This window comes from Loxodonta africana, chromosome 2 (genome assembly GCF_030014295.1).
Source record: "Loxodonta africana isolate mLoxAfr1 chromosome 2, mLoxAfr1.hap2, whole genome shotgun sequence".
NCBI lineage: Eukaryota > Metazoa > Chordata > Mammalia > Proboscidea > Elephantidae > Loxodonta > Loxodonta africana.
In genome coordinates, this window is record NC_087343.1 from 203,252,945 (window position 1) to 203,273,243 (window position 20,299).

General features: G+C 39.0%; 1 protein-coding gene across 1 annotated transcript; it reads left to right on the forward strand.

Moving 5' to 3' along the window:
- Nucleotides 1-615: 615 nt before the first annotated feature.
- LOC100656172 (olfactory receptor 2M2-like) lies at nucleotides 616-20,032 on the forward strand. The gene is made up of 3 exons (XM_064279730.1): nucleotides 616-678; nucleotides 19,153-19,540; nucleotides 19,668-20,032. Exons 1-3 carry the CDS (start codon nucleotides 616-618, stop codon nucleotides 20,030-20,032), a joined length of 816 nt encoding a protein of 271 aa, XP_064135800.1.
- The last annotated feature ends 267 nt before the right edge of the window (nucleotides 20,033-20,299 follow it).

Consider the following 20,299-nt stretch of genomic DNA (forward strand, 5'->3'; position numbering starts at 1 on the left):
CAATGTGTGTATAAGATTTTCATTGAGAAACTGACTTGACACCTAAACTTTCACTTAAAGCACAATTAAAAAAAAAACTGCAAGGGTGGAATAGAGTAAGCAATGTGTCACAAACATATTGCAAAATATCTTGCAGAACGCCCTATGGAATATTCCTACCTGACTTAACTCCTCCAATTATGCTTCTACAGTGTGGCCAGAGAAAGAGCTGACAGTTGAAGATTTAATACTGTACCTATCGTATAGGTCAAGACTGAATGGAGGGGGGGCCAAGATGGCTGACTAGGTAGAAGCTACCTCGGATCCCTCTTGCAACAAAGACTGGGAAAAACAAGTGAATCGATCACATACATGACAATCTATGAACCCTGACCAACAAACACAGATTTAAAGAGTTGACCTGAGTGACAGAGATGGAAAACAAACAACTACGGAGAAGCAGAGACTGTTTTCGGAGCCTGGAGCCAGAGTCCCAGTCAGGTAACCTTGGCACCGGGCTTAGAACTGGGCGGATGGGAGCTGAACACAACATCCTGTCATGGCACAAACACAGGGGGCACCCCTACCCCCCTGAACTGACCTCGGAAGGGGGCCCAGCCGGTCATCTCAGGCGGCATGGCTACACGACTGGCAGGAGGAGAAGTCGCCGGGAGGCAGCGGCTGGTTTTGGAGCCGAGAGTGCAGCGTCCCAGCCGGGGAACCTTGACGCTGGGCTTTGGACTGGCAGCTGAGGAACTGACCGTGGCTTCTGCAGGCCTGACCCTCGGGGGCAATCTCTACCCAGCCAGCACACATAGGTGACACGCCCCTCGGGAATCTCAGATAAAATAGTCATCCCAAGCAAGATAAGGAACTTTGTCTATATTCCAGGGTGCTACTTTCTCCAGTTTTTCTGAACCCTCCTCTCCCCTTGCCAGGCGGCTTCATTCACATTGGAATTTCCCGAACCAGAGGGAGAACGGCTCCTCAGTTTTTCTTTTCCCTTTTTTTTTTTTGTCTTTTCCTAACCCATTCTTCTGGCCTGAGAGAAGCAACCACAAAAAACTCAGGGACGAAAAATCCTTCCCTAATTGGACTAAAAACACAGAAACAGCTCCAGCCAAGCATATGTGATCCACAGTCTCGGGATTTCATCCCTACAGGGAACAAGGTGGCTACTATAATGCAAAGGCATTTCTGATAGGGATCTGACTGCATTTTTTTTAGCGGATTTACTGGAAAGACAAGTTTCCCAGGTCTGATATCTCTGTGTATTCAACAGAGCCCTCACTGACCCACAACAGGGAACTGAGGGCTGACACTCCCCCCAGACCACCTAGCCTCCTGCCTTAGGGGTCTAAGGAGGGTGACATCTACCAATCTGTAGAGGTACTCGCATTGGGGGCCTAAGGTACAGCTGCAGAGCCCACCCACCAAAGTGCTTTAGGAATAGAGACACACCTACCTCACTGACACTTGGGGGAAGCCTATCAGCATCCTGCCCCCCCAGAGTGTGAACCCAGCTGCTACTAGAATCTGGTGCACACAACTATCACCACTACTTCTCAAGGTGGATAGGTGATAGGGTGCATCATGCACTTGATGACCCAAAATCAGATTCTACTCAAGAATAGTGAATGGGCTCAGGCATATATATCTGGTAACAGCCCAAACCAGCTGGTAATAGGTCATAAGTAAGTCAAGGGCTACAACAATCAAAACAGCACAATCTAGTAGCCCATCCACGTATATTGAAAGAAAACAAAACAAGATAAGACTCAGTGAGCAATTATAGAATAAATCACTACTAAGATATTAAAAATTTTTTTTTTTTAATATCTTAGTGATGGCTCGGAGACAGCAGTCGATATCAAACCACATAAAGAAGCAGACCATGACTGCTTCTACAACCCCCCAAACAAAAGAATCAAAATCTTTCCCAAATGAAGATACAATCCTGGAATTATCAGATACTGAATATAAAAAACTAATTTACAGAATGCTTCAAGACATCAGGGACGACCTCAGAAATGAAATAAGGCAATCTACAGAATAAAGCCAAGGAACACACTGATAAAACAGTTGAAGAACTCGAAAAGGTTATTCAAGAACATAGTGGAAAAATTAATAAGTTGCAAGAATCCATAGAGAGACAGCATGGAGAAATCCAAAAGATTAACAATAAAATTACAGAATGAGACAACGCAATAGGAAGTCAGAGGAGCAGACTCGAGCAATAGAATGCAGACTGGAAAATCTGGAGGACCAGGGAATTGAAAAAAAATCAGATAAAAGAATTTAAAAAAATGAAGAAACCCTAAGAATCATGTGGGAGTCTATCAAGAAGGATAACTTGCGTGTGATTGGAGTCCCAGAACAGGGAGGGAGGACAGAAAACACAGAGGAAATAGTTGAAGATCTGCTGACAGAAAACTTCCCTGACATCATGAAAGATGAAAGGATATCTATCCAAGGTGCTCATCGAACCCCATTTAAGATTGATCCAAAAAGGAAAACACCAAGACATATTATCATCAAACTTGCCAAAACCAAAGATAAAGAGAAAATTTTAAAAGCAGCCAGGGAGAAAAGAAAGGTCTCCTACAAGGGAGAATGAATAAGAATAGGTTCAGACTACTCAGCAGAAACCATGCAGGCAAGAAGGCAATGGGATGACATATACAGAGCACTGAAGGAGAAAAACTGCCAGCCAAGGATCATATATCCAGCAAAACTCTCTCTGAAATATGAAGGCGAAATTAAGATATTTGCAGATAAACACAAGCTTAGAGAATTTGCAAAAACCAAACCAAAGCTACAACAAATACTAAAGGAAATTGGTTAGAAAACCAATAATATCAGATACCAGCACAACACAAGGTCACAGAACAGAACATCCTGATATCAACTCAAATAGGGAAATCACAAAAACAAATTAAGATTAATTAAAAAAAAATGCTCAAAACAGGGAATCAGTGAAGTCAATATGTAAAAGATCACAATAATCAAAAAGAGGGTCTAAATACAGGTGGTATAGAACTGCCATATGGAGAGGGATACAAGGCGATATAGGACAATACAAGTCAGGTTTTTACTTGGAAAACTAGGGGTAAATATTAAGGTAACCACAAAGAGGTATAACAACTCCATAACTCAAAATAAAAACCAAGAAAAATGTAACGACTCAGCAAACATAAAGTCAAATACTATGAAAATGAGGAACACACAATTTACAAAGAAAAACGTCTCAGCACAAAAAAGTAAGTGGAAAATTGAAATTGTCAACAACACGCATAAAAAGGCATCAAAATGACAATACTAAACACATACTTATCTATAATTACGCTGAATGTAAATGGACTAAATGCACCAATAAAGAGACAGAGAGTCTCAGACTGGATAAAGAAACACGATCCGTCTATATGCTGCCTACAAGAGACACACCTTAGACTTAGAGACACAAACAAACTAAAACTCAAAGGATGGAAAAAAAATATATCAAGCAAACAATAAGCAAAAAAGAAGAGGAGTAGCAATATTAATTTCTGACAAAATAGACTTTAAACTTAAATCCACCACAAAGGATAAAGAAGGACACTACATAATGATAAAAGGGACAATTGACCAGGAAGATATAACCATATTAAATATTTATGCACCCAATGACAGGGCTGCAAGATACATAAATCAAATTTTAACAGAACTGAAAAGCGAGATAGACACCTCCACAATTATAATAGGAGACTTCAACACACCACTTTCGGAGAAGGACAGGACATCCAGTAAGAAGCTCAATAGAGACACGGAAGACCTACTTACAACAATCAACCAACTTGACCTCATTGACTTATACAGAACTCTCCACCCAACTGCTGCAAAGTATACTTTTTTTTCTAGTGCACATGGAACATTCTCTAGAATAGACCACATATTAGGTCATAAAACAAATCTTTGCAGAGTCCAAAACATCGAAATATTACAAAGCATCTTCTCAGACCACAAGGCCATAAAAGTGGAATTCAATAACAGAAAAATTAGGGAAAAGAAATCAAATACTTGGAAACTGAACAATTCCCTGCTCAAAAAAGACTGGGTTATAGAAGACATTAAGGAGGGAATAAGGAAATTCATAGAAGGCAACGAGAATGAAAATACTTCCTATCAAAACCTCTGGGACACAGCAAAAGCAGTGCTCAGAGGCCAATTTATATCAATAAATGCACACATAAAAAAGAAGAAAGAGCCAAAATCAGAGAACTGTCCCTACAACTTGAACAGATAGAAAGTGAGCAACAAAAGAATCCATCAGGCACCAGAAGAAAACAAATAATAAAAATTAGAGCTGAACTAAATGAATTAGAGAACAGAAAAACAATTGAAAGAATTGACAAAGCCAAAAGCTGGTTCTTCGAAAAAATTAACAAAATTGATAAACCGTTGGCCAGATTGACTAAAGAAATACAGGAAAGGAAACAAATAACCCGAATAAGAAATGAGATGGGCCACATCACAAGTGACCCAATGGAAATTAAAAGAGTCATATCAGATTATTACGAAAAATTGTACTCTAACAAATTTGCAAACCTAGAAGAAATGGATGAATTCCTGGAAAAACACTACCTACCTGAACTAATGCAATCAGAAGTAGAACAACTAAATAGACCCATAACAAAAAAAGAGATTGAAACGGTAATCAAAAAACTCCCAACAAACAAAAGCCCTGGCCCGGATGGCTTTACTGCAGAGTTCTACCAAGCTTTCAGAGAAGAGTTAACACCATTACTACCAAAGGTATTTCAAAGCATAGAAAATCATGGAATACTGCCTAACTAATTCTATGAAGCCACCATTTCCCTGATACCAAAACTAGTAAAGTTATCACAAAAAAAAGAAAATTACAGACCTATATCCCTCATGAACATAGATGCAAAAATCCTCAACAAAATTCTAGCCAATAGAATTCAACAACATATCAAAAAATTAATCCACCATGACCAAGTGGGATTTATACCAGGTGTGCAAGGCTGGTTTAATATTAGAAAAACCATTAATGTAATCCACCATATAAATAAAACAAAAGACAAAACCCACATGATCTTATCGATTGATGCAGAAAAGGCATTTGACAAAGTCCAACACCCATTTATGATAAAAAACTCTCACCAAAATAGGAATTGAAGGAAAATTCCTCAACATAATAAAGGGCATCTATACAAAGCCAACGGCCAACATCACTCTAAATGGAGAGAGCCTGAAAGCATTTCTCTTGAGAACGGGAACCAGACAAGGATGCCCTTTATCACTGCTCTTATTCAACATTGTGCTAGAGGTCCTAGCCAGAGCAATTAGGCTAGACAAAGAAATAAAGGGCATCTGGATTGGCAAGGAGGAAGTAAAATTATCTCTATTTGCAGATGACATGATCTTATACACAGAAAACCCTAAGGAATCCTCCAGAAAACTACTGAAACTAATAGAAGAGTTTGGCAGAGTCTCAGGTTATGAGATAAACATACAAAAATCACTTGAATTCCTCAACACCAACAAAAAGAACATCAAAGAGGAAATCACCAAATCAATATCATTCACAGTAGCCCCCAAGAAGATAAAATACTTAGGAATAAATCTTACCAAAGATGTAAAAGACTTACACAAAGAAAACTACAAAGTACTACTACAAGAAACTAAAAAGGACCTACTTAAGTGGAAAAACATACCTTGTTCATGGATAGGAAGACTTAACATAGTAAAAATGTCTATTCTACCAAAAGCCATCTATACATACAATGCACTTCTGATCCAAATTCCAATATCATTTTTTAATGTGATGGAGAAACAAATCACCAGCTTAATATGGAAGGGAAAGAAGCCTCGGATAAGCAAAGCATTACTGAAAAAGAAGAAAGTGGGAGGCCTCATTCTACCTGATTTCAGAACCTATTATACAGCCACAGTAATCAAAACAGCCTGGTACTGGTACAACAACAGACACATAGACCAATGGAACAGAATTGAGAACCCAGATATAAATCCATCCACATATGAGCAGCTGATATTTGACAAAGGCCCAGTGTCAGTTAATTGGGGAAAAGATAGTCTTTTTAACAAATGGTGCTGGCATAACTGGATATCCATTTGCAAAAAAATGAAACAGGACCCATACCTCACACCATGCACAAAAACTAACTCCAAGTGGATCAAAGACCTAAACATAAAGACTAAAACGATAAAGATCATGGAAGAAAAAATAGAGACAAGCTTAGGAGCCCTAATACAAGGCATAAACAGAATACAAAACATTACCAAAAATGACGAAGAGAAACCAGATAACTGGGAGCTCCTAAAAATCAAACACCTATGCTCTTTTTTTTTTTTTATGCTCATCTAAAGACTTCACCAAAAGAGTAAAAAGACCACCTACAGACTGGGAAAGAATTTTCAGCTATGACATCTCCGACCAGCACCTGGTCTCTAAAATCTATATGATTCTGTCAAAATGCAACCACAAAAAAAAAGACAAACAACCCAATCAAGAAGTGGGCAAGGGATATGAACACGCACTTCACTAAAGAAGATATTCAGGCAGCTAACAGATACATGAGAAAATGTTCTCGATCATTAGCCATTAAAGAAATGCAAATTAAAACTACGATGAGATTCCATCTCACCCCAACAAGGCTGGCATTAATCCAAAAAACACAAAATAATAAATGTTGGAGAGGCTGCGAAGAGATTGGAACTCTTATACACTCCTGGTGGGAATGTAAAATGGTACAACCACTTTGGAAATCTATCTGGCGTTATCTTAAACAGTTAGAAATAGAACTACCATACAACCCAGAAATCCCACTGCTCGGAATATACCCTAGAGAAATAAAAGCCTTCACACAAACAGATATATGCACACCCATGTTTATTGCAGCTCTGTTTACAATAGCAAAAAGCTGGAAGCAACCAAGGTGTCCATCGACGGATGAATGGGTAAATAAATTGTGGTATATTCACACAATGGAATACTACGCATCGGTAAAGAACAGTGACGAATCTGTGAAACATTTCATTACATGGAGGAACCTGGAAGGCATTATGCTGAGCGAAATTAGTCAGAGGCAAAAGGACAAATATTGTATAAGACCATTATTATAAGATCTTGAGAAATACTATAAACTGAGAAGAACACATACTTTTGTGGTTACGAGGAGGGGGAGGGAGGGAGGGCGGAAGAGGGTTTTTTACTGATTAGTTAGTAGATAAGAACTGCTTTAGGTGAAGGGAAGGACAACACTCAATACATGGAAGGTCAGCTCAACTGAACTGGACCAAAAGCAAAGAAGTTTCCGGGATAAACTGAATGCTTCAAAGGTCAGTGGAGCAAGGGCAGGGGTTTGGGGACTATGGTTTAAGGGGACTTCTAAGTCAATTGGCAAAATAATTCTATTATGAAAACATTCTGCATCCCACTTTGAAATGTGGCATCTGGGGTCTTAAATGCTAACAAGCGGCCATCTAAGATGCATCAAATGGTCTCAACCCACCTGGAGCAAAGGAGAATGAAGAACACCAAGGTCACATGATAACTAAGAGCCCAAGAGACAGAAAGGGCCACATGAACCAGAGACCTACATCATCCTGAGACCATAAGAACTAGATGGTGCCCGGCCACAACCAATGACTGCCCTGACAAGGAGCACAACAGAGAACCCCTGAGGGAGCAGGAGATCAGTGGGATGCAGACCCCAAATTCTCACAAAAAGACCAGACTTAATGGTCTGCCTGAGACTACAGGAATCCTGGTGGTCATGGTCCTCAAACCTTCTGTTGGCCCAGGATAGGAACCATTCCCAAAGACAACTCATCAGACATGGAAGGGACTGGACAGTGGGTAGGAGAGAGATGCTGATGAAGAGCGAGCTATTTGTATCAGGTGGACACTTTAGACTGTGTTGGCATCTCCTGTCTGGAGGGGGGATGGGAGGATAGAGAGAGTTGGAAGCTGGCAAAATTGTCACGAAAGGAGAGACTGGAAGGGCTGACTCATTAGGGGGAGAGCAAGTGGGAGTACGGAGTAAGGTGTGTATGAACTTGTGTGACAGTTTGACTTGATTTGTAAACGTTCACTTGAAGCTCAATAAAAGTTAATAAAAAGAAAAAACGGAATGACCGTAATTTTATATACATTTGGTGTCACATTAATAAAATATCCAGAACATTGAATGACCAATTTACTCTTTTCATTGTGATTGCTTAGCACTGCAATGTACAATTGTGCTATCAGTCACAAATTTCTGAAGAACCATATTTCTTAAAAGACACAGTAGCAACACAATGAGGGCATTGACGGTTTAGTGGTAGAATTCTTACCTTCCATGCAGAAGACCCAGGTTTGATTCCAGGCCAATGCATCTCATGCACAGCCACCACCCATCTGTCAGTGAATGCTGTGTTGCTATGATGCAGAACAGGTTTCAGCAAGACTTCCAGACTAAGATAGACTAGGAATAAAGGCCTGCTTATCTTCTTCCAAAATCAGCCAATGAAAGCCCTATGGATCACAGATATCTGATCCACAGTTGATAATGGGTATGAAGCAGGATCTGGCAGCATTTTGTACTCTTGCACATGGAGTCACCATGAGTCAGGGGCTGACTCAAAGGCAGCTAACAACAACAGAATAAGAAATTCCTACTAAGGCTCAGAAAATCCATTTCTTCTTTTTTTAATTGTGTTTTAGATGAAAGTTTATAGAGCAAATTAGTTCCTCATTCAAAAATTTATACACAAATTGTTTCACGACATTGTTTGCAATCCCCAATGTGTCAGCACTCTTCCCCTTTCCATCCTGAATTCCCCATTTTTATTACTCCAGTTTTTCTATCCCTTCTTGCCTTGTCATCTTTGCTTTGGGGTAGGTGCATTACATTTGGTCTAGTATACTTTATTGATCTAAGGAACACATTCCTCACGTGTGTTATTGTTTGTTTTATACGCCTGTCTTATCTTTGGTTGAAAGGTGAACTTCAGGGGTGGCTTCAGTTCTGAGTTAGAAAAGTGTGCAGGGGCCATGGTCTTGGGGATTCCTCCAGTCTCTGTCAAACCAGTAAGTCTGGTCTTTTTGTGAATTTGAATTTTGTTATACATTTTTCTCCTGTTCTGTCTGTGACCCTCTATTTTGATTCCAGTCAGAGGAGTCAGTGGTGGTAGCTGGGCATTATCTAGTTCTTGTAAGCTCAGGCTTGTGGAGGCTGTGGTTCCTGAGGTCCACTAGTTCTCTGGACTAATGTTTTCCTTGTGTCTTTGGTTTTATTCATTCTTCTTTGCTCTGAATAGGATGAGACCAATAGATGTATCTTAGATGGCCACCCTCAAGCTTTAAAGACCCCAGATGCTGCTCACCAAAGTAGGTTGTAGAACATTTTCTTGATGAATTATGTTATGCCAATTGAGCTAGGTATCACCTGAGACCATGGTCCCTCATCTTCAGCCCCAGCAACTCAAGTCCCTCAAGGTGTTTTGATGAGTCTAGAAGCTTCTATGACTGTGCACACTTTGTGCTCTATTATATATATGAATATACATGCTGCATATACAAATATTTGTGCAAAAATATCCACAGCCTAACCTGCATACACACGTGGGTATACTCCTATATACCCTTCTTCCCCTATTCAGCGTACCTATCTGCCCATGTATCTACTCTTAAGGTGGTGTTTTTGTTTTTGTTTTTTTGCTTGTTTTTTGCTGTTGTAGGGTTGTGTACATTATAGTATTTACTGTGGTTGCCTCTTTTTTTTTTTATTCTTGTGTTCCTGTAAGTGCCTTCTCCTGCCTTGGTAAAGTTGTGCTTTATTTTGTATTGTCTTTCTTTCACCAAAGCTAATGCTTGCCTACTATCTAAATAGTAATTTTCCCTCCCTACTCATGCCTTCCCTCGATACCATCTTTCTGTGCATAAAATTTTCCTTGAGATTTTATAATAGTGGTTTCATATAATATTTGTCCTTTGAGACTGACTTATTTCACTCAGTATAATGGCCTCCAGATTCATCCATGTTGTGAAATGTTTCTTTATCTTTATGTAGTATTTCATTGTGCATATTTACCCTAATTCATTCATTCATCTGTTGATGGGCACTTGTTATTTCCCTTTTTTTTTTTTTTTTTTGCTATTGTAAATAATTCTGCAGTGAACATGTGTGTGAATATGTCTATTTGTGTGATGGCTCTTATTTCTCTAGGATATATCCCTAAGAGTGGGATTGCTGAATCGAATTCATTTCTTCTTGACTGTACATCAAGGTCTTTCTTTGGCCACAGCTCTTTCGCCTGAGTTATGCTTGCCTCCTTCATAAGTAGATGGCAGTAAATAACAATGACGGGAACAAAGCCAACATTTTACATGAGGTCATACAGAATGTTACAGAAGAATTTGTTCCAATGTGTTTATTTCTAGGAAGAGAGAAATATAGAGAAGAAATCAAAAAGCTTTTGTAGGAACTTCTAGTTGCAACTTGATGCTTACTTACTCAAAAGCTAAGATGGTAATTTCCAAAGCCTAACACATCTTCAGTTAGTCTACGTTGGCTGATGTATCATGTGGACCATAAGAACCAATTTAAGACATTTTCAAGGCATTTTTAACCAGTTCCAATGGTTACCTCCCACATGTTACAAGATGCACGCAAAAGCTAGACTATGAATAAGGAAGATTGAAGAAGAATTCATGCCTTTGAATTGTGGGGTTGGTGAAGAATATTGAATATACTATGGACTTCCAAGAGAATGAACAAATTTGTCTTGGAAGAAGTACAACCAGAATGCTCCTTAGAAGGAAGAATAGCAAGACTACATTTCACATACTTTGGACATGTTATCAGGAGAGATCAGTCCCTGAAGAAGGACATCATGCTTGGTAAACTAGAGGGTCAGCAAAAAAGAGGAAGATCCTCAATGAGATGGATTGACACAGTGGCTGTAACATTGGGCTCAAGCATAGCGAAAATTGTGAGGATGGCGCAGGACAGAGCACTGTTTCATACTGCTGTACATAGGGCCACTATGAATTGGAACAAACTCAACAGCATCTAACAACAACGTTTATAGTCATAAAATCTTCCACTCGTGGTCGGTCACGCCATCTGCTTAGTCATGTGTAACTCTCCTAAGGATGAAACAAGATGTTGTGAATCTAGAAGCAAGAAATATGCCAAGTTTATAGGTCCCATCAGTGATTATGTATTAGTATCCATATTCATATTGGAGCATGTCTGGATTATCTGTGATTTTCCAACCTACAAGATATATATGAAAGGTGGGGCCAAGCTGGCAGAGTAGTCAGATGCTTCCAGTGAACACTCTTACAACAAAGACCTGAAAAAACAAGTGAAACGATTATATTTATGACAAGCTAGGAGCCTGAACATCAAAGGCAAAGTTAGAAAACAGACTGAGGGGCAGGGGGAGGGAGAGATCGTTCAGAAGCGGAGAAGAGTTGCCAGAACTGAATTCCCGGGAACCCTCAGGCTGCGGTGGGCTGGTAGTAGTGTTTGACTGCAGTTTCCTCAGGGAGAAACAGCCAGCCACACAGCCTACTCACACCTCCTGAAACAGAGAACAGTTCTCTCAGCAAAAGCTAAGTACTTGTGTATAATTTACCATGCCCCCAGCACCCAAGCTAGCTTCAGTGGCTGCTGATTTCCTTGGGCCTGAGATAGGTTCCACTGCATGCCCTGAGCCATCCTCCTGGCCTTGGAAAAGTAATAAATTCACAACTGGGGAAAACATAATCTGCCAGATCCACTAACCTGGGGAGCTCAGGAAAGAAGCAGCTCCTGCCCAGGCATAAATAGTCTGTGGGCTTTGAATACTTTTTCCCCCTGCATTGACCTGTGTGGGCCTATTTCAGGAGAATGGGCCCTTGTTGGCAGAAACCAACTCTTTCAGCTGTGTGGTGGAGAGGTGGGTGTTTGATACTTGACTCTGCTATTTGACTCTGCTTTGCCTATTAAACAGGGTCCTCACCTACCCACATCAGGGCCTAAGAAATTGTGCCTCCACTCAGGCCACCCAGCCACCTACAACAGGGGTCCAAGGATAACTGGTAATTCCCAGTCCTTAAAACCAAAAGCATTGGATGCCTTTGGTCCGTCTCCAGAACCCACCCACCTGTGTGCTCTAGGTAGCATGGATATGCTTTCCTCACAGACACTCAGGGATGGGTGTCAGCCCCCTGCCATTTTCAGAGCATGGCTTCATGCTGCAACCAGATACCAGTACCTACACCAATCAACCCAGCCCCTCTAAGACTGTAGGGCATACCCTGTACCACATGCTTGATGACAAACTACCTGGACACCTGAGCTGAATCCATACAAGAAAAGCGAAGGAACTCCTAGACTCATATACCAGATAACAGCTGTACCCATCTGGTGACAGGATGTTAGAGCTTCAAAAGTGAAAATAATCAAGCACGCTCACTCCATCAACCTATTTGGGCATATCAAAACAAAACAAAGTAAGAAGCTAGGATACAGAAAGCAAACATTAAAAAAAAACTGTTACAATAACTTATAGATGCCTCGGAGATAACAGTCAGTACCAAATGGCATAGAGAAGCAGAGCATGACCACTTCAACAAGTTCTCAAAACAAAGAATCAAGGGATCTTCTGGAAGAAGGTGCTTTCCTGGAATTCACAGATGCAGAACACAAAAGATAAATATACAGAACTCTTCCAGACATCAGGAAAAAAACAGGAAGGAGATCAGGCAATATGCAGAACAACCCAAGGTAACACAGAGAAAGCAGTTGAAGAAATTAAAAGGTTTTTCAAGAACATAATGAAAAATTTAATAAGCTGCAAGAATCCATAGAAAGACAGCACTCAGACATTCAGAAGATTAACAATAAAATTACAGAATTAGTCAAATCAATAGAAAGTCAGAGGAACAGAATAAAGCAAGTGGAAGGCAGAATTGGTGAGATTGAAGATAAAGCACGTGTCACCAATATATCCGAAGAAAAATCAGATAAAAGAATTTTTTAAAAAATGAGGTAACCCTAAGACTGGGACTCTATCAAGAGAAATAACCTATCAGTGATTGGAGTACAAGAAAGGAGAGATAACAGAAAATACAGAGAGAATTGTTGAAGTATCGTTGGCAGAAAACTTCCCTGATATCATGAAAGATGAGAAGATATCTATCCAAGATGCTCATCAAACTCCACATAAGGTAGATTTTAAAAGAAAGTCACCAAGCCATATTATAATCAAGCCTGAAAAACCAAATATAAAGAGAGAATTCTAAGAGCAGCTAGGTATAAACAAAAAGTCACCTACAAAGGAGAGTCAATGAGAATAAGCTTGGACTACTCAGCAGAAACTACGCAGGCAAAAAGGTAATGGGATGACTTATATAAAGCATTGAAGGAAAAAAATTGTCAGTCAGAATCATATATCCAGCAAAACTATCTCTCAAATATGAATGCGAAATTAGGACATTTCAGATAGAAAGAAGCTTAGGGAATTTGTAAAAACCAAACCATAACTACAAGAAATACTAAAGGGATTCTCTGGTTAGAAAATCAATAATATCAGATGTCAAGCGAAGACTAGAACACTGCACAGAGCAATCAGATGTCAACCCAAATAAGGAAATACAAAAATAAATCAAGATAAAAAAATGCTCAAAGCAGGGAAACAGCAATGCCATTATGTAAAAGAAGACAACATTAAAACAGTAAAGAGGGACTAAAAAACGTAGTTATAGATCTTTCATATGGAGAGGAAGACGAGGCGATACAAAGAAATAAAAGTTAGTTTTAAATGTAGAAAAATAGGAGTAGATATTAAGGTAACCACAAAGGAGACAAACAATCCTACTCACCAAAATAGAATACGAGAAGAAAATAGAGACTCAGCAGAAACAAAATCAATAACAACAAATAAGAGGAAAAGACAATATATAAAGATAATCTACTCAGCACGAAAAATTAAGTGGGAAAAAGAAACGTCAACAACACACAAAAAAAGACATCAAAATGATAGCACTAGATTCATACCTATCCATAATTACACAGACTGTAAATGGAATAAATGCACTGATAAAGAGACAAAGTGGCACAATGCATTAAAAAAAAAAAGATCTGTCTATATGCTGCCTAAAAATGACACACCTTAGACTTAGACACACCAACAAAATAAAACTCAAAGAATGAAAAAAAAAAAGCATCAAACAACAATCAAAAAAGAGCAGGAGTGGCAGTATTAATTTCTCACAAAATAGACTTTAAAATTAAATCCACCATGAAGGATAAGGAAGGACACTATGTAATGATTAAAGGAACAATACACAAGGAGGATATAACCATACTAAATATTTATGCACCCAATGACAGGGCAGCAACATACATAAAACAAACTCTAACAGCATTGAAAAGTGAGATAGACAGCACCACAACTATAGTAGGAGACTTCAACATACCACTTTCTGTGACAGACAGAACATCCAGAAAGAAGCTCAATAAAGACACGGAAGATCTAAATGCCATAATCAACCAACTTGACCTCATAGACATATACAGAACACTCCTACCAACAGCACACAAGAATACATTCTTTTTCAATGCACATGGAACATTCTCTAGAACAGACCACGTATTGGGTCATAAAGAAAGCCTTAGTAGAATGCAGAACATCAAGATATTACAAAGCATCTTCTCTGACCATAAGGCCATAAAGGTAGAAATCAATAACAAAAAAATCAGGGAAAAGAAAACAAACACTTGGAAACTGAACAATACCCTGTTCAAAAACAACTGGGTTATAGAAGACATGAAGGTTGGAATAAAGAAATTCATAGAATCCAATGAGAATGAAAACACTTCCTATCAGAACTTTTGGGACACAGTGAAAGCAGTGCTCAGAGGTCAATTTATAGCAATAAATCCACACATACAAAAAGAAGAAAGGGCCAAAAGCAAAGAAATATCTCTACAACTTGAACAAATAGAAAGAGAACAACAAAAGAAACCCTCAGGCACGAGAAGAAAGCAAATAATAAAAATGAGAGCAGAATTAAATGAAATAGAGAACAGAAAAAGAACTGAAAGAGTTAACAAGAACAAAAGCTGGTTCTTTGAAAAAATTACCGAAATTGCTAAACCACTGGCCAAACTGACAAAAGAAAAACAGGAGAGAAAGCAAATAACCCGACCCAACTGAAGTTAAAAGAATCATATGAAATTACTATGAAAAATTGTACTCTAACAAATTTGAAAACCTAGAAGAAATGGATGAATTTTTAGAAACACACTACCTACCTAAACTAACACAAACAGAGGTAGAACAACTGAATAAACCCATAACAAAAGAAGAGATTGAAAAGGTAATTAAAAAACTCCCCCCAAAAAAAGGCTTCACTAGAGAGTTCTACCAAACTTTTAGAAAAGAGTTAACACCACTGCTACTAAAGGTAGTTCAGAGCATTGAAAATCCCAGAATACTCCCAAACTCATTGTATGAAGCCAGCATATCCCTGATACCAAAACCAGGTAAAGACACCACAAAAAAAGAAAATTACAGACCTATATCCCTCATGAACTTAGATCAAAAAATCCTCAACAAAGTTCTAGCCAATAGAATTCAACAATGTATCAAAAAAAAAAATTTGCAATGACCAAGTGGGATTCATACCAGGTGTGCAGGGATGGTTCAACATTAGAAAAACAATGTAATCCATCATATAAATAAAACAAAAGACAACAACCAAATGATGTTATCAATTGATGCAGGAAAAGGCATTTAACAAAATTCAAAGCCCATTCATGATAAAAACTCTGAGCAAAATCAGAATAGAAGGAAAATCTCTCAACATAAATAAGGGCATTTATACAAAGCCAATAGCCAACATCATCCCAAATGGAGAGAGTCTAAATGCATCCGCCTGAGATCAGGAACCAGACAAGGATGCCCTTTATCACCACTCTTATTCAACATTGTGCTAGAGGTCCTAGCTAGAGCAATTAGGCTAGATGAAGAAATAAATGGCATCCAGATTGGTAATGAAGAAGTAAAAGTATCTCTATTTGCAGATGACATGATCTTAGGGAATCAAGAAAACTACTGAAACCAATAGTTCAGCAGAGTATCAGGATACAAGATAAACATACAAAAATCAGTTGGATTCCTCTACACCAACAAAAAGAACATTGAAGACCAAATCACCAAATCAATACCATTTACAGTAGCCCCCAAGAAGATAAAATACTTAGGAATAAATTTTAACAGATATGTAAAAGACCTATACAAGGAAAACTACAAGACACTACTGCAAAATACCAAAAGAGAACTACATAAGTGGAAAAACATACCTTGCTCATGGATAGGAAGACTTAACATTATAAAAATATCTATTCTACCAAAAGCAATCTATAGATACAATGCAATCCAATCCAAATTCCAATGACACTTTTTAATGAGATGGAGAAACAAATCACCAAACTCATAGGGAAAGGAAAGAGCCCCTGGATAAGTAAAACATTACTGAAAAAAAAGAGCAAAGTGGGAGACCTCACTCTGCTTGATTTTAGAACCTATTATACCACCACAGTAGTCAGAACAACCTGGTACTGGTACAACAACAGATACATAGACCAATGGAACAGAATTGAGAATCCAGACATAAATCCATCCGTATACGAGCAGCTGATATTTGACAAAGGCCCAAAGTCACTTAAATGCGGAAAAGACAGTCTCTTTAACAAATGGTGCTGGTATAACTGGACATCCATCTGCAAAAAATGAAACAAGACCCACACCTTACACCATGCACAAAAAACAAACTCAAAATGGATCAAAGACCTAAATATAAAATCTAAAACGATAAAGAGCATGGAAGAAAAAAATAGGGACAACATTAGAGCCTCAATACATAGCATATACAGCATACAAAACATTAATAACAATGCAGAAGAGAAACTAGATAACTGGGAGCTCCTAAAAATCAAACGCCTATGTTCATCCAAAGACTTCACCAAAAGAGTAAAAAGATTACCTACAGAAGGGGAAAAAGTTTTTAGCTATGACATTTCTGATCAGCGTCTGATCTCTAATATCTACATGATACTGCAAAAACTCAACCACTAAAAGACAAATAATCCAGTGAAAAAATGGGCAAAGGATATGAACTGGCACTTCACTAAAGAAAACATTCAGGGAGCTAACAGATACATGAGGAAATGCACACGATCATTAGCCATTAGAGAAATGCAAATCAAAACTACAATGAGATTCCATCTAACTCCAACAAGGCTGGCATTAATCCAAAAAACACAAAATAATAAATGTTATAGAGGTTGTGAAGTGATTGGAACACTTATACACTGCAGGTGGGAATGTGAAATGGTACAACCACTTTGGAAATTGATTTGGCTCTTCCTTAAAAAGTTAGAAATAGAACTAACATATGACCCAGCAATCCCACTCCTTGGAATATATCCTAGAGAAATAAGAGCCTTTACAGGAACAGATACATGCACACCCATGTTCATTGGAGCACTGTTTACTATAGCAAAAAGATGGAAGCAAACAAGGTGCCCATCAACGGATGAATGGATATATAAATTTCAGTATAGTCACACAATGGAATACTATGCATCGGTAAAGAACAATGATGAATCCGCGTAACATTTCATAAGATGGAGGAACCTGGACGGCATTATGCTGAGTGAAATCAGTCAGTTGCAAAAGGACAAATATTATATGAGACCACTATTACAAGAACTCAAAAAATAGTTTAAACAGAGAAGAAAATATTCTTTGATGATTATGACAGTGGGGAAGGAGAAAGGGAGAGAGGTTTTCACTAATTAGATCGTAGATAAGAATTATTTTAGGTGAAGGGAAAGACAACACTCAGTAGAGGAGAGGTCAGCACAACTGTAATAAACCAAAAGCAAAAAAGTTTCCTGAATAAACTGAACACTTCGAAGGCCAGCATAGCAGGGGCAGGGGTTTGCGGACCACGGTTTCAGGGGACATCTAAGTCAATTGGCATTAAGAAAACCTGTTAAGAAAAAATTCTGTATCCCATTTTGTAGTGGTGTTTGGGGTCTTAAACACTAGCAAATGGCCCTCTGAGATGCGTCAATTGGTCTCAACCCACCAGGAGCAAAGGAGAATGAAGAACACCAAAGACAAGGTAATTTTGAGCCCAAGAGACAGAAAGGGCCGCAAAAACCAGAGACTACATCAGCCTGAAACCAGTAGAACTAGATGGTGCCCAGCTACAATCGATGACTTCCCTGACAGGGAACACAACAGAGAACCCCTGAGAGAACAGGAGAGCAGTGGGATGCAGACCTCAAATTCTAGTAAAAAGACCAGACTTAATGGTCTGACTGAGACTAGAATGACCCCAGAGGTCATGGTCCCCAGACCTTCTGTTAGCGCAAGACAGGAACCATTCCCAAAGCCAACAATTCAGACAGGGTTTGGACTGGACTGTGGGATAGAAAATGATACTAGTGAAGATTGAGCTTCTTGGATCAAGTAGGCACGTAAGACTATGTGTTCAGCTCGTGTCTGGAGAGGAGACGAGAGGGCAGAGGGGGTCAGAAGCTGGTCAAATGGACACGAAATTAGAGAGTGAGGAAGGAGCGTGCTGTCTTATTAGAGGGAGAGCAACTAGGAGTATAAAGCAAGGTGTATATAAATTTTTGTGTGAGAGACTGACTTGGTTTGTAAACTTTCACTTAAAGCACAATAAAAATTTAAAAATAAAAGACGTATATGAATTTTCATATTGACTAAAAATAACAGTTGTCATTCACATGGAATGATACAACATTGTGCCAAGCAATGCAGTTTAAAGATTACCGATTCCAATATTCATAGTTTCTATTGATTACCCTTCCAGATATATTCTTAAATGACAATGGAAAACAAACCATGAATCTTTCAAAATATATTTTAATACATTTGAAATCATTAAGTAAACATGAGTTTCAGAAATTGATTCATATCAGGGATGTATTTACACAGGAAGTAAGGAGATCTCACTCTGTGTGTTTTTCTCTGATTATCCTTCATTTCTAACTAGTAGCTTGAGACATGGAGCAAGAAAATTAATCCACCACTGCAGATTTCATTTTCCTGGGCCTCTTTTCTGACTCTCAGCATGCTGGCTTTCTTGTTACCATCCTCCTCCTGATTCTCCTGGCAGCCATCACAGGAAGCTCCACTCTGGCCTTACTGATCTGGGGTGTTGCCCATCTCCACACATTCATGCAGTTCCTGCTCAGCCAGCTCTCCTTCATGGACCTGACACTCATCTTCACCACTGTTCCTAAGATGGCCGCTGACTTATTCTCAGGAGATAGAGATATCTCCTACATTGGCTATAGAGTACAAGTCTTTATTTATTTGATGCTAGGTGTGGCTGAGTGTATTCTCCTGAACCTCCTGGACTTTGACCACTACTTGGACATCTGTAGCCTCCTGAGATACCCAGTCTTCATGACCCCCAGGCTCTGTGTGCAAATGGCTGCCCGCTCACGGCCTGGGGGTATTCTTGTCTCTAATGAACACAATCTATGCCATGCACTTTTCTACCTGTTGCTCCAGGAAAATTCAGTTTTGTTTTTTTGTATGTGTATGTGAACTCACGGCCCTTCAGAAACTCTCTTATGAAGACACTTCCACCTATGAGAAGGTGATCTTAGTGTCAGGCATCATTTTTCTTCTTATTCCTTTTGGATTCATCCTGACCTCCTACATCCTCATCTTCCTCACTTTCCTCCACGTGAACAACCCCAAGGAGAAGAGCAAAGCTCTGGCCATGTGTTTCTCCCAATTCAGTGTGGTAAATCTCTACTTTGGTCCAACCATCATTATCCACACAACCCCAGGTTTCTCTCTCCCCCCAGAGATGGACCAGCATCACTTCGTGTTTGATGTTCTCGGCACTCCCATGCTGAAACCCCTAATCTACAGCCTGAGGAATAAGGAGGTATTGAGGGCTCTGAGGAAGGTGCTGAATAGAGGGCTGGATGATTAAACAGGGACGATGACAGGACTTTCACTTAAAATACCTAGATTCTGTATTGTTCTCTCACAATGTTAGAGCTGTTATGAAAAATTAAACTTTGGACTTCAATTTCTCAACCACATTATAGAAACAATAATCCTCCTTTCTTTCCAACTTTCTAATAATGTGGCTTGTGCTACAAAAGGGGAGGTAGGAAATAAATATCAGACTCTTGATGTTCTTGGAGAAGCTCCTATTTAATGGTATTATCCAAATTGGCCCATCATAAGATAAATA